This window comes from Choloepus didactylus, chromosome 8 (assembly GCF_015220235.1).
Source record: "Choloepus didactylus isolate mChoDid1 chromosome 8, mChoDid1.pri, whole genome shotgun sequence".
Classification (NCBI taxonomy): Eukaryota; Metazoa; Chordata; class Mammalia; order Pilosa; family Megalonychidae; genus Choloepus; species Choloepus didactylus.
Window position 1 is genome coordinate 29,172,614 of NC_051314.1, and position 20,056 is coordinate 29,192,669.

Sequence of the window (20,056 nt, forward strand, 5' to 3'; positions counted from 1 at the left end):
TCTCTCTGCCACTGAAGCTTATTTCATTTCCTTTCACATCCCCCTTTTGGTCAAGAAGATGTTCTCCGTCCCACGATGCCGGGTCTACATTCCTCCCCGGGAGTCATATTCCACGTTGCCAGGGAGATTCACTCCCCTGGGTGTCTGATCCCACGTAGGGGGGAGGGCAGTGATTTCACCTTTCAAGTTGGCTTAGCCAGAGAGAGAGGGCCACATCTGAGCAACAAAGAGGCATTCAGGAGGAGACTCTTAGGCACAAATATAGGGAGGCCTAGCCTCTCCTTTGCAGCAACCGTCTTCCCAAGGGTAAAACTTATGGTAGAGGGCTCAACCCATCAAACCACCAGTCCCCTATGTCTGTGGTCATGTTCATAGCTAGATTTTATAGTTACCTTAAAGGCAAAACGGTTTAAATAGCAAGATAAAGACATTACCATCATCAGGTGCTTTAGTCTGATAAGGAGTTCAGTGCAAAATCACCCACACGGAACTTGATTAACAATCACTTTCAAGATAATCATGACCATGTCTGACTTTTGCCTTATGTGCAGAATTTAGAATCTAACCCTATATAAAGTTGAACATTGCATGCTGGTCTTTTTCATTACAATATATTAGGCTAATAGTATTTTTATTATTTTCAGCATATCAGTGCTTTATCAGCAGGTACAGCCCTAGAAATCCAAAATACACTCAGATGTAAAGTATAGACTCTAAAATCAATGGATTTTTCTTAAACAAGTTGCAAAGAATTCTCCTTAAATCTCAATTACACAGAGATAGTAGGTATTATCTGTCTGTCTCCACCAATGCGATTAAGGAGTGCGCACACACACTTACCTACACAGATACCTACACAGAAACTGTGAGCAATATAATGTAGTTAAAGTGCATTTAATCAGTTTCTATATCAGCTTTACTGTTAATAGCTAATGCAGACTTTGGGCAACTCCCCTCCTTTCTGTAGAAAGGAGCAGCTCTAGTATACAATCTGACGGGTACTCTGGTTCCAGATTTGACGACAACTGCAAAGAAGTTTCAGACAAACCTTTACTTTCTTTCAATTTATTTACTGCTCACACCAGAGACAAAGCAGCCCTTTATAAATGTATTTCTTCAATAGAGGATTTAACACTGAGAAGTCAGAGAAAACAGAAGAGATAGTAAATTTTTCCACGGCTCATTGAAAACTAGCAAATTATCATTGAGAAAAAATATAACAATTTTGGTGAATTGTCTTTTCCCTACATGTTTTCTGTCTGAATATCAACTACAAACTGATAGACAGCTTATATATTGAGGTGTCAGTGAGTGAACAACGCAGTTATACTTTGTCTTTCTAGTCCCATTTTCTCACTTTCTCTCCAGTCCAATTACCACATTTCTGAGATTAAAAACGCTTGGGAAGGCAAGGAAGTCTTTTCCTGAGAGCTCTTTGTTCATAGTTTTTCATTCCATTAGCTTTCTTAATCGGGTGGCTAGCCACTCTGCCTACATATTGCAAAGCTTTCTCTCATTATGCCTTGCTCTTAGATACTGTATTAAGCACTGGGAATTCAGCAGTGGGTAGAATAATCTCTGTCCACATGAATTTTACAGTCTAGTGGAAAGATATTCATTTAAACAGAAAATAAATTGTACCATGTAAGAACTTTGAAAATAGGACCAATAATATCTGTTCATAATTCCTCAAATTAACATGGAATCTCCTGCACTTTTTTTTTTTTTTATGATAAAGCTCCGTTTGCCTTTTGTCAATTTGAGGACTACTTAAATATCCTTTCAGTCATAGGGAATCAACTGTTCAGGAACAGTAATATTCATTCCCTTAAGGTACTAATAAAAGTATTAAAAATTATTCATTCATTAATTATTCATTTACTGGGTATCTACTCTGTGCCAGGCACTGTTCCAGATGCTGGAGATAAAACAACAAAGACAACACTGTCCTTTTCTCAAGGATCTTACAGATAAATGAAGTACAGTTTAGTCTTCTCCAAAAATTCGAGAGTAGGCTTCTCACTTGACTACAGAAATAACTTGATTCCCTTTAACCCTGCTCTGGTTATACTACAGAAATTGGAGTCAAGATTTTTTGCCCTCAATTAAAGGTGGTGATCCTGAATTGGCTGACTCTGAACCTTGCATAAAACTTATAAGAACTTAATAACTACAGGTCTGATTTCACACTCTGAATAAAGAAAATCATGACTAAAGATTTGGGGAGACTAGGTAGCTGCTTGACTTTCATACCCTCATAAGGAAAACAAAAACAAAAACATAAAATCAACAAAGAGAGAAAATAGAATCACATTAGCATGAGTAGGAGACATGACCTTCAAATGACCTGTTGGTAGAGGGGAAAAAAGTAAATTTCAACAGAGCTCCTAGACTCACTGTGCAAGTCTGAGGCTGGAGAGAGTAAGCAAAGAGAGGTTTAAGAAAATGGGTGAAAAGAATAAAGAACAGAGGACTTACAAGAAGTACAGACAAAATGGTCCACAAAAAGAGAAACTCCAACATTAAATGCCTAAATACTGAACACAGGTTGGAACTTGGTAGTTTACAGAACTGCTTACAAGAAAAGGGACTTCAAGTTGAAAAGCATACGGAACTGGAAGTAGTGGCCTCAGAAAAGCACTGCTTTTGGTGGGGAATCAGAAACATGAAAAGATAACGGCATCCCTGAGGGATGAGGCAGTGAAGGGAAAAGAGGAAATAAGAGGGGAAAATTCAGGATCCTGCAGAATAGGAAACAAAACATGCTAACCCCTACCATTATCACCAACCCACCCCATTCCCCAAGAATATCACCATCCAAAGAAACTGCCCAGACAAGGTCAGAACTGACAGAAGAGTGTGGAATTAGGAATCCTGTCCATGAAACAGACAGGAAAGCGGACCACATGCATGCTAAACTACTGCAACATATCAGATGTAACTCAAAGTATTTCTGATGTAAATTCACACCCCAAAAGTCAACCATAAAGCTGAAGAAAATGAATACATTTCAAATGGAATTATATACCCTAAAATAAGCATTTGGGAAAATTTAAAAACACCTGAATCAGAATATGAGAATTAAGAACAGAAATGAAAAAAAATTGAGATTGTCTCAGGCATATTATCGTCCCATTACTCCCCAATATTCACTGTTTCCCTTTTTGCCAATTCTAAACCCGACCCTGCCATCCAAGATATGAAGAAACTATCAAGTCAAAAAACTAAATGTAGGCATACAAACCTTCAGAGGTTTACCCTATTACTTCAAATGAAATGCTAGCTCTGATTAATTTAACAAATTTTTCTACCTCCCAAATTCTGTTCATTCAGAATGCCAACACTCTCCCCAATGCCAAATGCTTTCTTCCTTAACTCCCAACTAGCTGCCTTCTTCACTGCTAATTCATTTTCAGTCCTCAATGCTTAAATCTTGCCTGCCTATCCACCTCCGACACTCTCAAACAGTAACCTGAGGAGAGGATCTAAGATGGTGGCATAGAGAGGAGTGGAAGCTAAGTAGCCCCCCGGAACAACAACAACAACAACAAAAAAAACCAAAAACAACTAGTAAATACTCCGGAGTAACTGCAGGGGGACAAATGAGACCGTCCACTCACCATACACCAACCTGAACTGGGAGGAATGCCTGAGATCACAGCATAAAATTTGTAAGTAAAAACTGTGGATCCAAGTTGAGAGATGCCTCCCCCCACAGCCCAAGGTGCAAAGCCTTGTGGTGCCAGAGAGAAGCTCTCTTCCGGCAAGCAAATACAGCTCAGCTGAGCTCCAACTGGGGTTTTAATTAGCGAGTGTGAACTGCTCAATACAAGGTACAAATTCCCAACAAGCAGAGGCTCTGGGTGACGACTGACCTTGGAGAGCCAGATGGTCGCCTCAGACTAGCTCTGAAGGGGACTATCTGTTCCTTTTTAGGCTCAGTGGAGAAAGCCTCAGCCATTTTCAGTTCCCAGTGCTGTGACCCAGAGAAAGATGGAGATAGCACAGGCAGAGAGAGACCATTGAAAAGCTAATGACCTCTCCCTAGGGGGTCTATCTTCTCTAAGAGGAAAGGGGTGGGGCCCAGCTCTACTACCCACCTTCCATTCAGAACCAGACCCCAGAGCCTGGAGGAAAACAGCCACACCACCTCACACCAGTCAAGAATTACAGGCTAACAGGTGCCACCTGCTGGGCAGAAAAGCACAGTGACCTGAGGCATCACAGGGTGCATCAATTTTCTAAGATACAGCCTCAGGGAAACCGGATAGTGAATATTTCTTCCTTCTGGGACCTGAGCCTGTTCTGGTCTGGGAAAACCTGATTGGGGTAACCAAGGAAACCATGCCTAGACAACAGAAAACTACAACCTACACCAAGAAAAACGGGGTTGTGGCCCAGTCAAAGGAACAAACTTACACTTCACCTGTGATACAGGAACTGAAACAACTAATAAGTCAATTCAAAAAGTTTAGGGAAGACATGGCAAAAGACTTGAACCATATAATGAAAACGCAGGATGTACATAAGGTAGAAACTGAAAGTTCGAAAAACCAACTGGCAGAAACTATGGAAATGAAAGGTACAACACATGAAATGAAAGACACAATGTAAATATACAACAGCAGATCTCAAGAGGCAGAAGAAAACACTCAGGAACTTGAGAACAAGGCACCTGAAAGCCTACACAGAAAAGAACAGATAGAAAAAAGAATGGAAAAATATGAGCAATGACTCCAGGAATTGAATGATGACATGAAATGCAGGAATGCATATGTCATGGGTGTCCCAGGAGAAGAGAAGGGAAAAGGGGCAGAAGCAATAACGGAGGAAATAATCAATGAAAATTTCCCATCTCTTATGAAAGACATAAAATTACGGATCCAAGAAGCGCAGTATACCCCAAACAGAATAGATCTGAATAGAGCTAGCCAAGACACTTAATAATCACATTATCAAATGTCAAAGATAAGAGAGAATCCCGAAAGCAGCAAGAGAAAAGCGATCTATCATATACAAAGGAAGCTTGATAAGACTATGTGTGGATTTCCATGAAGGCAAGAAGGAAGTGGGGTGATATATTTAAGACACTGAAAGAGAAAAACCACCAACCAAGAATCCTATATCCGGCAAAACTATCCTTCAGATATGAGGGAGAGCTTAAAATATTCTCTGACAAACAGACAATGACAGAGCTCGTGAACAAGATACCTGCTCTACAGGAAACACTAAAGGAAGCACTGCAGACAGAAAGGAAAAGACAGGAGTGAGAGATCTGGAAAACAATTTTGGGAGATAGTAGTACAGCAATGTAAGTATACTGAATGACGATGACTGTGAGAATGGTTGAAAGAGTAAGGTTGGGACCATGTGGGACACCAGAACAAAAGATGGATAAAGACTGGGACTGTGTAACTCAGGGAAACCTAGGGTGCTCAACAATTGTAATAAAAGGTACAAATATTGCGGGTGACTGAGCTTGTACCTCGACTTACCAGGCCTGGGCCAGGGGACCTGATATCACCCCCTGGGGAGGGTAGTAGGTACGGGCGTTAGTGCCCTCTGCAGCCCCCCTGAGCCTGGGGAGCGAGGTCAAGGCAGCTCCCTTTTCCTCACCCAAAATGTCACGGGCAGGGGAGGCTTGCCGGAGGGAACCGCCTTTCTCCTAACCGCCCTTTCCCCACTTCCTTATCTTACCCGCACACTCCCCTGTGCCAAGGCCACTCCTGCCACCGCCAGCGCGCATGCACCGTGGCCAGAACAACTCCCGCCCGCTGCAACGGCTCCTGCGTCCTCTCAGAACCAATCCTAGCCCCTCTCCCTTCAGTATTGCCATTTAAGGCTACTTCACCTCCTTTCCAGCCCTACCCTTCTTACCAGCCTATATAACCTGTGATCACCCCTGAATAAATCTCTTTGGCGCATACTCCTACTGGATGAAGAGTGTTTTGTCCTTATCGCCGCCCTCCACACCTTGTACGCCTCCCGCCGAGGACCTGGCCAAGTCCTCCGCCTCGCCCTCGCCTCCGGGAAAGAGCCCCCGCCGCCGGTACCCTTTAAGCAGCCCCGAGAGATAAGGGCTCCGCTACCGGCCGCCACTCCCCCCAGAAGCAGTAACCGTGACCGCAAAATATGTTTTTACATGAGGTAGAACAAATGAATGTCAACATTGCAAGGTGTTAAAATAGGGTGGGATTCAGGGGAAAATATAATCAATGCAAATTAGAGGCTAGAATTAATAGAAACATTGTATTATGCTTCCTTTGATGTAACAAAGGTAATATACCAAAGCTAAATGCATATGGGGGGGTGGGGGACAGGGGAAGGGTATGGGACTCCTGGCATTGGTGATGTTGTCTGACTCTTTATTCTACTTTAGGTTAGTGCTATCTTTCCTTTTTCCGCTTCCTAGCTATCAAGTTTCTTTTTTTATTTGTTTTTCTTTCTTTCTCTTTTCTTTTTCTTTTGCCTCTTTGCTTTCTTTGACTCTTCCTCTCATCTTTGTGGAAGAAATGGAGATGTCTTTATATAGAGAGTGGCAATGGTGCTCAATACATAAATACGTGACTATACGGGAAACCAATGATTGTTTACTTAGGATGTAATGTATAGTGTGTGAACAAAACCATCTTAAAAGAAATGGGTTATGAAGAAACCTTGAGGGCACTATATTGAGTGAAATCAGACAGACACATAAAGGCAAATATTGCAGGGTCTCACTGATATGAACTAATTATAATATGTAAACTCATAGATGTGAAATATAAGTTACCAGGATATAGAATGAGGCTAAAGAATGGGGAGCAGTTGCTTATTATGAGCAGAATGTTCAACTAGGGTGAACTTAAATGTTTGGAAATGGACAGGAGTGATGGTAGCATGTTATGAGAATAACTAACAGTGGTGAAAAGTGTGTGAAGGTGGTGGAAAGCGTAAGCTCAGAGTCATGCATGTCACCAGAAGGAAAGTTGGAGGTTAAAAGATGGGAATGTATAAAAGAGTGAATCTTTTGGTGGACAATGTCTGTGATTAACTATACAAATATTAGAAATCTCTCTCACGAACTATAACAAATGTATGTCACTATAACTAGAAGTTAATAATAGAGGCACATAGGGAAAAAAATATATACCTATTGCAAACTATATACTACAGTTAGTAGTATTTTAACATTCTTTCATCAACATAACAAATGTACTATACCAAAACTATGAATCAATAATGGAGAGGGGCATGGTTAGGGGTATGGGAGGATCTGAGTTTCCTTTTGTTTTGTCTTTATTTCTTTTCTGAAGTAGTGAAAGTGTTCTAAAAATTGAACAAAAAATTAATTGTGTTGATGGATGCATAGCTGTATGGTGGTGCTGTGGGCAACTGACTGTATACTTTGGATCTTTGGATAGTTGTATGGTATCCGAACAATCTCAATAAAAAAAAATTAAAAAATAAAACAAAACAATAACCCTTCTCAGTCTCTTCCATTATTGTGAACAAAATACCTGGCCTTTGTACCTCAAGTTTTCTCTCAATTCAGTATATATTTTGGTTTCTGGCACTTACCTAGGAGTTGAAAATACAATGAATAAGCTATATATAGTACCAGGGTTCAAGGAGCTTTTAGTCTCTTAGAGTCATATACGTAAGTATGCAGTTGTGATAACTTCAGTGAGAGAGGTATGCAGAGAGATAGTTCTATAGTAATCTTTGAACACATTACCCTTCTGCTCAAACATTTACCACATTTTGAAAGCTTAAATACCTAAGCCAGACAGGTACTTAAAAGTCTACCTATTCTGGTCTCAATCTGTCTTTTCTCCCATTACTCCCCCACTGTATAATATATATCTCCCAGTCAAATTGGATTATTTATTCCCTGTGGCAGACGGACTCTAAGAAGGTCCCCAAGATCCCTTCATTCTGGTATTCTGGTATTCATGCCGTTTTTGAGTATAGGTGGGACCTGTGACTTGTTTCTAAAAAATACAGCAAAGGTAATGTGGTGTCACTTCCTTGACTGCATCACATGAGATTGTAACTTCTGTCGTGTTAACAGAGTCTTTCCCTTGTTGATTTTGACAAAGCAAGGCACTGTGTTGGAGAGGCTTGTGTGGCCGGCGACATGAGGGCAGCACCAGCCAACAGACACAGCTACGAATGGAGGCCCTCAGTCCAACAGTGCAAAAGGAACTGAATCTTATACCAACAACCACATAAATGAGCAAATCCTTCCCCAGCTGAGCTTTCAGATGAAACCCCACTTGTTGAATGTAGCCCTAGTGAGAGACCCCAAGCAGAGTATCCAGCTAAGCCACGCCCAGTTGCCTGACCCACAGAAACTTTGAGATAATAAACGTAAGTTGTTTGAAGCCACTAAGTTTGTGGTGATTTGTTAGTCAGCAATAGATAACTAATATGCTCCCCAAATACATTCCAACACTTTGTCCTTTATGTCAATTTCCCTAAGCCAAACTTGAACTAGCTCCAAATCTTACAACACTTTCAAAATCCTGCTCATTTCTACCTCTCAACAAGGCCTTTAACAATCCATAGTTCCACTTCACAACCCCCTAACTGAAATGCTTTAATTTGAACCACAAACTTTCTTCATTTAACTCTTGTGGCATATTTTCCCTTGCTTTACCAACCTTTATATTTGCCACATTTATGTGTTTAATGCCAAGAAAACAGTAAGCTGAATAAATTGAAACAAACACAGATAATACTCCTACCTGATTGAGATTAAGATTGTTTTCAATACTCAGAGGAATCAAATGAGGCAAAACTTTTCCAGCCAGCTGTTCTTTGGTGATTCCCAACTTCTTATGAGTAAAAGTACATTTGTAAATACCTGATAGAAAAGAATGAGACAAATTTTGTAATTTAACACCAAAAATTAATACAAATCATGAAAACAGTGTATGAAAATGAAATCTCTTGATAATGCAATGTCTTGATAGTGAGTGCAACTACAAGTTTTTCTGAACAATGCCTATAATGATGATGCTCTTACATATGGATCAGAATGATTTAAGTCTTTATCATCAGTCTAGATTTAAACACCAAGACATAATTATCTGGTATTCTTCCGGTTTAAGAACACATTTAATGATAGCATAACATTTGAAGCTTATTGGAACCAGTAGAGTTTTTACAGTATAGCAGTAAGGTTACAGAATGTCCCTCTAACTTGAAAACACCTAAAAATATATTTCAGACCACTCATTCAAACTTGAAGTATCTATCTCAAAGTGTGTAAGTATATGTACAGTGAAACTATGTCTCAGGCCTTTGTACATTTCTTCAGCAAATCGGACTCAACTTGTTTGAAACTTACTGATTTAATTCAACCCCACACAACCCTTCCCTACTGCCTTACTTACTTATTTAACCTTCAAAGCCCTGCTTGTTACTTCTATTTCACAATGCCTCATTCAGCAAACTGAGCACATTTGCTCCTTATTCTCTAAATCCTTTTGTGTTCTGAGTGTTGGGTTGAGAATCCAAAGCTTTAGAAGCACAGTAGCTCCTATTATTCTCCTGTTGATTTCATGTGACTTATATACCCAAAGAAAAGCTATTGAGAATCTACAAAATGCTTGTTTGCTGGGCACTATCTTCAGTACATTCCCTTCAGTTGTCTCATTGAATTGCCACAAGAATCCTATTACTGAATCTACTTTGATCCGCATTCCGTAAGATGTTCAATGTCATTCCAGGAACACACAGAGCCAGGATTTTAGCCAGGGCTCTTTTTACTACACCAAACTTCTTCTCAAGAAGACTAACTTTTTTGAGCACAAAAGTTTCAGACCATATCCTTCAAGGACTTATTACAGAAGTCCACAATAAATACTTACTGACCATTTACACAAATATTTACTGAAGGCTTTCTGTAGGCCAAGCACTATAGCAGGTGTTTAGAATATACAGATGAATAATATAGTCTTCTTTCAAAATTAAGCAATCATTTTGAATTTAGTAAAAAAAAAACCTGTTAATGTTTTAGTGATTCTATAGCTATGTCATGTTTCTATTAGAATAGCAATTCCAGATTGGACTTTGTAGCTTTAACTATTTCCAAGCAATTTCAGAGTTAATTGACAAAGTAATTTGTAATTATGATGGAACAGAATGTGCTATGAGGCTAATATGCTGCATCCACCACCACTTAGCTTTAAACATATCTAAATTAAAAAACTAGGTTACAGCTTACCAGTTGTGTGACCTTGAATAGCTTACTTAACTTCTCTGAGCCTCATTTTCCTTGCAAAACAGAAATATTAGTACCTATCTCATTGGATTTGGGGGAGGATAAAATAAGATAATGCAGGGAAAATATTAGCATGGTGTCTCTTACAAAAGAGTACCAAATAACAAATAAAATCAGTTATTATTATTAAGACTAGCATCAGCATTTGAAGTGGCTTTGTTTTCCTTTTTTACTATACACTCTGTTACAGGGAAAACTGTAGGTCTATCATGATCTTTGTGAAGCTAGGATTCCCAAATGTCTTATCCCTTTGTAAATATCAATATGCTACTAGGTTTGCTAAAATTCACACAAAAAGAAGTATATTACGGTATTTACCCTATCATTTTGAATTACTGAATGCTATATATATGAAAGGAGAGTACTATAGTTTTATAGATTGGAAAATTTATTTGCATGACTGTAAAATGATAAAGTAACATAAAATCACAATAAATTTTCAGCTACCTAAAATTCCCATGAGGACCGCAGGCTCCTTTGACGGAATTTGTTGTAAGAAGGGTAGAATATCGTCAAGTACAAACCACTTATCCAAGTATTCCAAAATCTTTCCTAAGCACACTAATGAGTTTACACGAACCTATTAAAAGAAGTAAATTGCTATTAGTCACTTAAAGTCTTTGCAATCTAGCATAAGGCATCTAAGCGTAAACTTAATCTTCATTTAGATATGTATTTAAAATATCAAGAAAATTTCTCATCCTTTATCAATACAGGTGATTTATTTATTTACTAATTTTCCTGACTTGTTCCAAAAAAAATTTATGATTGCTTCACCCGGACACTAGCTAGTTAAAGACAAGGAATAACTTCAATTTTGCAACATTTTAAATAAAGTGTTTAGGATCTGAAAAGCTTTTACTATATTTGTGTTTATGAAGAACATTCTCTTGGGGACAGAATTACAAAAAGGACTACCAAGTGATCAATTTCACTGAATTGCAGTATTTTTCTCTAGTCAGGTTCAATTTATTCTGAGACTAAATATTTTAACATATGAAGAGTATCCATATTTGTCCTACATTAAAAAGTTTCTATTTCTAAATGTATCTTTAACATAACTAAAACCTGACACTTAGAAGCTATTTTATGAAAGTTCTATGTTCATTTGTCTAGTTTAATAAATATTTCACTCGTTTTTAGTTGGAATTTTTTAGAATACCTTTGAATCAGGATCTCAATTCAATAAAAATCAAGTTTAAAAAAAAAATAAGGTAAGAAAAGCAAAAAATAATTTGGTTGGTTTAAAAAGTACCCCAATTCTGCATGAAAAATGAAAAAAGTGTCTATTTTTGAAACACAATGCATAGTTGTTTTCTGAAATTCAAACACAAGGAATATTATAAATTTAAAATGACATCTGACGATGTAACTTGTTCTTAGAATCAGTTTTATAAAAGGAATTGCTGTACTCTACTGGAATATATATATTTTAAGCAAACTGGAAATACTGGTTTAATTTTATTTTCTTTCATGATGTATAATAATATTAGTAATATTAGTTATGAATAAACACAGCTTTTAGAGCACTTTACTTTATTCTGTATAGAACTTATTTTTCTTTATTTTCTGGGAACAGCACTCAGATACAATTCTAACTCATGACTGTGTTTTAGGAATTTCCCAGGTAGAATTTTTAAACCTTAGAGGTCTAGATTTATGAATGCACTTCAGGAAATCGTATCTGCTACTCTGAAGGTAGGAGCACTGCAAGTGGTATATAAAATGTAAATCCATTCCAGGGTTATGTTCTAAATGTATTCATTGTAACTCCTTGTAAACAATGTGCCTTTAAGAGCTCAGTTAACATCTTAAAAAGAGATAAAAATATCACTGAACATTAATACAGATAATTTAAGTATTCATGTTTCCCACTTTACATACCTACTCAGAACTAAACTAGAACATGTACTTTGAGAAAATGTATGCTAAAATAAATTTATACTGCCATAAAGTAAGGAATATTATAGTTTATAAGACTTTTTAAAGGGCATTTTTAAAACTGAATTTTAAGCTGTATATTACTATAACATATTTTGAAAATTCATTCATACAACTAGAGGATTTCAGAGAAAAAGGATACAGTTCAAATCATTTTTATGCTGATGAAGGAGACAACTCAGAATAGTGATTTGCCATAACGCTAGTTAGTAAGCGGAGTCAGAATAAGAACTCAGGCTTCTTGACTTCTAATTCACTGTTTATTTAAGTAAATAATGCTACTCTTTCCTACTTAGATGTAGGTTCTCCAACTCAGAGACTGGCTACCAAAGAACATAAACTAAAATTCATTAGTCATTAAAATTGCCTTTGCCTATAATTCTATTAAGCTACTAATATTTACTTTTATTTAAATTCACATTCCACACAGAAAGGTGGGTGAGAGCTCCAAAGAATTATCTTTACAAAATGAAAATTTAATAATATGCTCATTATCAAACATCAGTATAAGAACTGGTCAGGTGAAGAACATTTCTCCTTCTTTCTAAAGCTGCAATTTGAAGAAATATCAGATATGGTAGATTCTTCTTAAAATTCAATGTTAGAGAAAATTAACATTTAATGCCTCTAATATAAGATAATGAGAACTGTTATTTACTCTATCTTCCCTGACTACCTAACTAAAGTGTTAACATTTTGTGCTCAAAGATGGTAACTACCCTTGGATTAGATGTGTGAGCACTGTTTCCCCTACTCGTATTGACATTAACTTATTACTTTATTGTACCCTTCACTTTTATTGAAAGTAAGGAAGTGGGGTATAAAAAATTTATAGATAGATAACTAAAAATAAAGGCAGTTTATAAAAGGAAGCTGTTCAAAAACTTTTAGTCTTATATATACCAAGTTAAACTCTTATGATTATTTTTAAACTATCAACAAACGAAATTATGAGTTAAAGCAAAAAAAGATTAAGAAAAAAATCACTCAAATTTTTCTATTCAAGCATTCAAAGTCAGGGGACAGGGAGTAAGGTTAGGGGTGCTTATTTTTATATTACTACATGGTTCCCTATAGCCAAGATGAAATATATGAACAAATTATAAAAGGGTTATTAAACAATAAGGAAACATTTAAGCCACTGAGAAATGGAAAAAAAATTTATATGCAATTACTTACAGCAAGGGAAGAGGTTTGTAGACATGCAGTTTTAATTCTTGGTATCAAAGAATTTTTCATGGATGGGTAGTCTATAAGATTTGCAAAGGTTGGAATGATGTTTAAACAGAGTTCCTATTAAGAAAAGAAATCTTGGATTATCCTTAGGGAAAGCCTCTCTCATCCTTTCTCTCACATATTAAAAAAACATTTTGCATTTGTGTGGCTCATTTGTCATACTGTTTGAAATAAACTTTGATGTATATCATTTGGTCCTCCCAATTACTCTTTGAAAGAAGAACAGTTAATATCATTTTTCAATTTTACAGTTAAGAATAGAGTTAGAAGATCTTACTCAAAGTCATATTAGGTCATACAGCTAGCATATGGCACCCAAACTCTATGGTTTATTCCTAATCTCTTTCCCTGATAACATATTTCCTCATTTATTTTAAAATATAGGAACACCTAGAGGGAAAATCAAGTACAAAGTCATGTTAAAAAATTCCTTTTAAATAAAGGAGTTCTTAACTGTTACATATATCCATATGATGGAATAAAAATATAATCACTTTATTAAAAACATTTTTAAAAGAATGTTTAATGATATATAGGAAAAATTTAATAAAACAGTATAAGAACCCCAATTTTAAAAACTGAATATACTCATGTAAGTGTCTGTCGATACACTTAGAAAAAGACTAGAAGCATGTATCCCAAAATATTAAGTGACCTTCTCAGAGAGAATTTTTGTTTTCTTTACATTTTAAAGTATACCCAAATTCTTACTCTTAAGCAAGTATAACTCATAGAAACAGGAAAAAGTTATTTAAAATATTTTTATTAAATATGCAGTGCCACACTGTAAATGTTTGGTACCAGAAACTCTGAACGAGGACAAGAGAGAAAAGGGGGGGATGATTGGCAGTGGCAGATTAGATAAAATAAGGAAAAGAGAAAGAAATGACTTGAGAACTAACTAGCTGAAAAACTTACCGTCAGACCCCTTATAAGGGCAGAAAGATCCTTGAAACAAAACCTAGGAAAAGTAATCACTGAGAAAAATGGAAGTACAAATGTGTACAAGGGAAGGTGCAATTGATAATATTAGGTAAACTTAAAGGCTTTCATTTGTAGTTAGCATATAGAAATGAATTAGCTACTGAGAATTTGTTATCAAGATACTGGCACATGTTTTATTTTCTTTGACTTATTCTCAGTTTTCCAAAAGCCAAATATAAGTGGGTTATATGTTTTTATCTATCCAGAACTATAAGAATTAAGTGGGTGATACATTTTGAGAATAAGAAATGCAAGCTACATTTATGGGACCATTTTCCACAAACAGGAGAAGAGAATGGGCAAGGTTGAACAGCCAGTGAGACACTGGCCTGATATCACCACAGGGTACTTCCTTGAGGAACACTGAGCCATTAATTAATCACACAGATAATAAGAGAGAGGGAGGCTTCCTGCAGAGGAACCCTGAACACCTGTATTATTTAAAAGCAACTACAAAGTGCTGTACATTCAAGCTCAGAACAATAGGTTACAAAGAGGCAAATCTTAAGTTACATCTAAATCACTTAGCTAAAGGAGAGGAGAACTTCCTACTTAAGAGACAGAATGAAGAATCTAAAAGCAGACAAAAAAAAAAAAAAAAAAGAAAAAACAAAACAGAACACCTCAAGGAAATCCAATTAGCAAATTCTTAAGAACTGTTACTTATTTTATACTTTCTCTACAATTGGGGGGGGGGGGATGGCACACAGCTTTTTATGTTTACTTTAAAAGGCAAATAAGAAACAGTTCCACATATACATTTCTATTAATGCCTCTCTTTAAAGCCCCTAACTTCTGCAAAGCATCTTCTACCTTTCCAAATATTTTTCAGAACCACCTCTAGCCTCTTATTTAATCAAACTTCACTTGAAAAACTTAAATTTAAAAAATGAATTTCAGAAGTTACTTTCCAACCTTTTCCATACTTTGCATGAAGCTTAAAGTAAAGATTTTGTTTCTTGCTCTAAAATTTTCCCAATTGCTTAGACATGATTTAACTTTATCAGACTCTAACCAAGCAATATTGATATTAATTAATTGGTTTGGTGACAAAAGGCACCAGCTGAATGGTATCAGAAATGCTGGTTTCTAAAATGTTGCAAAGCTGCACAAGTCAATTTGAATTATGTATTAATATTTCAATACAATACTTGCTAATACTTATTGGTTCAAGTAGCTCTCTTATGAAGTGCCCCTTATAAAGAAAGACGGCCTTTCATGTCACTCAACATTCCTCCTTTTCCTTAATCATGCTGAATAGAAAACCAGCTTGCTACAAAGGACCTGTGGGAATGGCTCAAGAAGCTATAATGCCTAACAAAGGACTAAAAAGTAGTTTACCTTCCCTATTTATCCCATGTCATTTGGACAAAGGTAGCATATTCTCACCTTAAAGGAGACACGATCTCATCATAAGAGAAAACTTTTTAATGTCAACCTCATAAGCTTGAATAAATAAAAAAACTTAGTAGACAAAGACAGAAATGAGCCAATAAAGTGAATTTATACATATAGTATTAAGCTCATGTTAAAAAGCCTTTGGTCAATAACTTTAAAAAATTAAAATGTTATGTTTTTTGTTACCAGAATTTCTATATAGACAAAGAGATAATAAATCTTTAAATATGAAACCACTATGCAGTCAAATGTTCTTAATATGAGTATATATTTCCAAAGTTTAAAAAAAAAAAAGCAAAAACAACTAAATCACTTTTAATAGTGATCCAAATATTTGTGCAGGCAGCCCACAGAAACAAAATTTAATAGCAAAGACTACAGAAGTAAAAGTTCAGCAAAGTATACGTTTTAAGACAGCCTCTTCAGGACAAAGGCATTATTATAAATGCATTAGAAACAGTCACACTAAATTACTATCTTATTTTTCATCTACCTGCTGCATTAATGTCAATGCAGAAGGAACAGCATTCTAAATAGAAAATTGAGTTATCAAATATTTAAAAAGATTATGAGTATGGGAAATACCTACTTAATGTTTTCAAAAGAAAAAGGCATAATATCTCTGACATTTCATAGCATATTTTATTCATCTGCTAATTACCCATTTAGGAAGAAGCAGAAAGAGAAAGTTATAGTAACAATCTAAACTACAATAAACAAACTCATGTACAGTAAGCTATTATTATACAGTAAGTGCAAAAAGACTACAATATACACTACAAACCGTTTTTTCATAATAGTACATTTCTAACAAATAACAGGCACAAATCATTTTACTTCACATTTGCCAACTGATCCTTTAAACTAGTTATGAGTATATATATATATATATATATTCTAGTAAAAATATATTAATAATGTAATTAAATAAATATATACTACTAAGTTTTATTTAAAAGATTGTATGACTTAAATCCAAAATGTACTTTCCTTGTTTCTTCTACTTTAAGAATCAAAATTATTATTAAAGAAAAACAAATCAAATACTATACCTGGATCTGAATGGAAGGAGCTTCTAGCGCTCTGTAAACCATTGGAAGGACACTGTTCTTTATCTCATCAGGAGGGGTTTTGGTTAGCAGCAAATCCATTTTTTGCAGGAAAATTAACAAAATCTGTTTAAGAAAAAGGAGAACAACATATTAAAGTCTAGAATCTTTAAAAGAGTCTACATATGGCAAAATTTAAAGTTCCTTCAAAAGAATAAGCTATATATTTTGACACTTACCATGTTGCTAGCCTGAGGCATGGAAGAAAAAAACATACAAATCAAGTCTCTTACATTTCAGCAACCACAAAACAAAGACAATTTCCTAACTCTCAGATACCTACAATAATACATCATTCACCCCAAAGTACCAACTAGCTGGAAAGTTACTGAGGAAAAAAATAAAAGGGTGAGGGCAACAAAGTCAGATCTCCCAAAGATGTAAATTCTAACACTTGGCTTTTGTGAAGTTCCTAAGGCAACACCCCTTTTCTCCTTAGTTCAGAGACAAGTCTGATATGCCTGATTATCTGATAGTCTAGAGCACAGCAGATAACAAACAAATTGATTTTTAGGGAAAACTTGCTACAATAAGAAGGGATACATAATAGCAAGAGAAGAAATAAATAGAAAATTCACACAGATTAGATCACCAAAAAACACAGCAGTCAGAATCATTTAGTGTAGAAGAAAATATCCCATATATTTCATTATTTTCCAATGGGATCACCGTAAGATTACTGAAGTGCTTGATGAAGATCCCTCACACTCTACTCAGGGTAACTAAAAATTATATGGGATATTTTAGAAGTGTACCCATATCATGTGAAAATTTTATCCTTTTATACTATAATCCATGAAAACATCAAATAAATGAAGATGTCATGTTATTTAAAATCATCATAATAGTATATATGCAGTTCTCACTTTGTACAGTTCAGATAACAATGACTTTCAGTTACTACAGTTTGGATAACACCAGTTTCCCAATAACACAAATGTCAGATACTACATATACTAACTATGAATAACTGCAAAAAGTGCAAACTTCCCTGCTAGTTCTTCAGTCCACAAATCACTACTGAAGTAACTGAAACACAACATGACCAGTAACTGTCCAATAACACCACTTCTTTCATTGATTGGTCACTGAGCCATCTATTATTCAGTTCAAGTAAAGAATGCCAAGCAAGTAGTTGTGCTACCTCGTTGCCTCCCTGTGATACACTCACATGACATTTTACAAAAAAAAATGGAAAATCAAAAGAGCAAATTGGCCAACAAAGATAAAAGTGCAGGGGGACCTCTGGGAAAGATGACAGAGTAGGGAGCGCCAGGACTCAGTCCTTCCACCAAAACAACCATTAAACAAATGGAACTGCCTGAAACACTATTTTGAAACCCCAAAGGGTAGAAAAACACTGCATAGCATCCAGGGAAGAGCGGGAGGAAGAGACCAATAAATTCTGGTAAGGAACTGCACATTGCTCTGTCTGCACGATGGCTATGGCACCCATCCCTTACTCTCATGGCAGGATCCAGTCCCTGGATAGCTCACTATGGCAGACAGGGACATGAACATCTACTTCCCCAACAACAGGGGTGGGCACAGCTGATCTCTGATCAAGGCTTCTTATTAGTAAATTCGGATCCCTGGTTCCCAGCTCTGAGGGCAGCTAGTGTTTCAACCTGCCTTGGACAAAGGCTGTGGCAGTCATTGTTTCAACCATGCCCCAACAAAGGGGGTGGCAGTAATTGTTTCACCCCTCCCCAGACAGGGGCGGAGATGGTGGAGATTTAAAGACACAGTGCTTCCTCGGGGTTTCAGGGGACAATTAGCTCAAGGGCTGCATTTGCTAGGCAGATCAGGAAAGCTCAGCTTTGGGCAGCTGTCAGAGAAGATTTGGCGCCTTTCCTGAACCCATCCCCAGAGCCCTTTGGAGCCAGTCTACACTCCCTTCCTGGGTCATTGACTGACTGGGAAACACTGACTTCAGAAAGACTGACTTTGGAAAGTCCTCTCTAGGCTGACTCTCCTTTCAGAATTTGCCCTCCAGGCAAATGCAGCTTGAGACAAGGAAAAGGAGTGTAAAATACTAGAGAGGCAATCAGTCTGGGACAAAGGCCTGCCAGCTTCAAATACCTGGGAGAAGGAGTTCTGTCTCCTGGGAAGCAGAGGTAATAAACTCCTTTAAACAAGGAAACTCCAAAACAATTAACAAGCAAAAGTCCAGGCCAAGACAGAGGCCCAGAAAACAGGGAAACCCCTGCACACTGCATTCACCTTGGGCACACTTTCCTAATGGGAGGACAGAAGCTCAAGAAAATCTCTGTCTTATCACCAGCCAGTTACAAAAGCAAGAAACAGACATCCCAGGGAGAAAATTCCAGAGGTAACATTTTAAAACATTAGAATGTACAGTGTGTAACAAAGTACAAGATAAAGAAATAGGAAATGATGGCTCATTCAAAGGAAAAGGATAAAGATACAGAAAACATCAACAAAGATGAGAATGTGGACACAGAATAAAGTCTTTAAAAAAAAAGAGATCTTAAAAATGCTCAAGGAGATGAAGGAAAATACAGAAAAAGAACTAAAGGATATCATAAAAACAATGAATGAGCAACACAGGAAACTTAGTAAAGAGACAGAAATTTTAAAAAGGAACCAAACGGGATTGCTGAAGTTGAACTGCAATGACTGAAATGAAAAATTCCCAGGAGGCTTTGAAGAGCAGATTGGAGTTCACAGAAGAAAAGAATCAGTGAACCTGAAGACAAGACACTTCAAATGAGTCAGACTGAGAAGCAGAAAGAAAAAAGAAATATTAAAAGCAAAAATAGCCTAAGACACTTATGGGAAACCATTAAGTGCACCAATATACGCATTATGGAAGTCCCAGGAGAGGAGGGAAGGGAGGATGGGGAAGAAAGAATAGTCAAAGAAATAATAACAGCGAACCTCCCAAACTTAGCAAAAGATTGAATATGCAAATGCAACAAGCCCAGAGAACACCAAATAGCATAAACATGAAGAAAAATACACCCCATTATATACTGATAACACTACTGAATGCAAAGGACAAGGAGAAAGTTCCGAAAGCTACAAGAAAAAAGCAATGTGTTACATAAGAGGGAGTCCCAATTAGATTCAGTGCCGATTTCTCGGCAGGAACCAT

General features: G+C 36.6%; 1 protein-coding gene across 4 annotated transcripts in view; it reads right to left on the reverse strand.

The window, feature by feature from the left end:
• The window catches only part of SCYL2 (SCY1 like pseudokinase 2), a 119,674-nt gene that overhangs the window by 8,768 nt on the left and 90,850 nt on the right, over window positions 1–20,056 (reverse strand). For 2 of the 4 annotated variants that reach the window (XM_037845761.1, XM_037845760.1), the window contains exons 10-14: window positions 17,118–17,129; window positions 16,882–17,004; window positions 13,391–13,504; window positions 10,718–10,850; window positions 8,730–8,848 (exon numbers count right to left, since the gene is read on the reverse strand). In XM_037845761.1, the coding sequence (XP_037701689.1) occupies window positions 8,730–8,848; window positions 10,718–10,850; window positions 13,391–13,504; window positions 16,882–17,004; window positions 17,118–17,129 (501 nt within the window). The remainder of the gene's footprint in view (window positions 1–8,729; window positions 8,849–10,717; window positions 10,851–13,390; window positions 13,505–16,881; window positions 17,005–17,117; window positions 17,130–20,056) is intronic. The other 2 variants (XM_037845763.1, XM_037845762.1) reach the window with 1 other exon arrangement.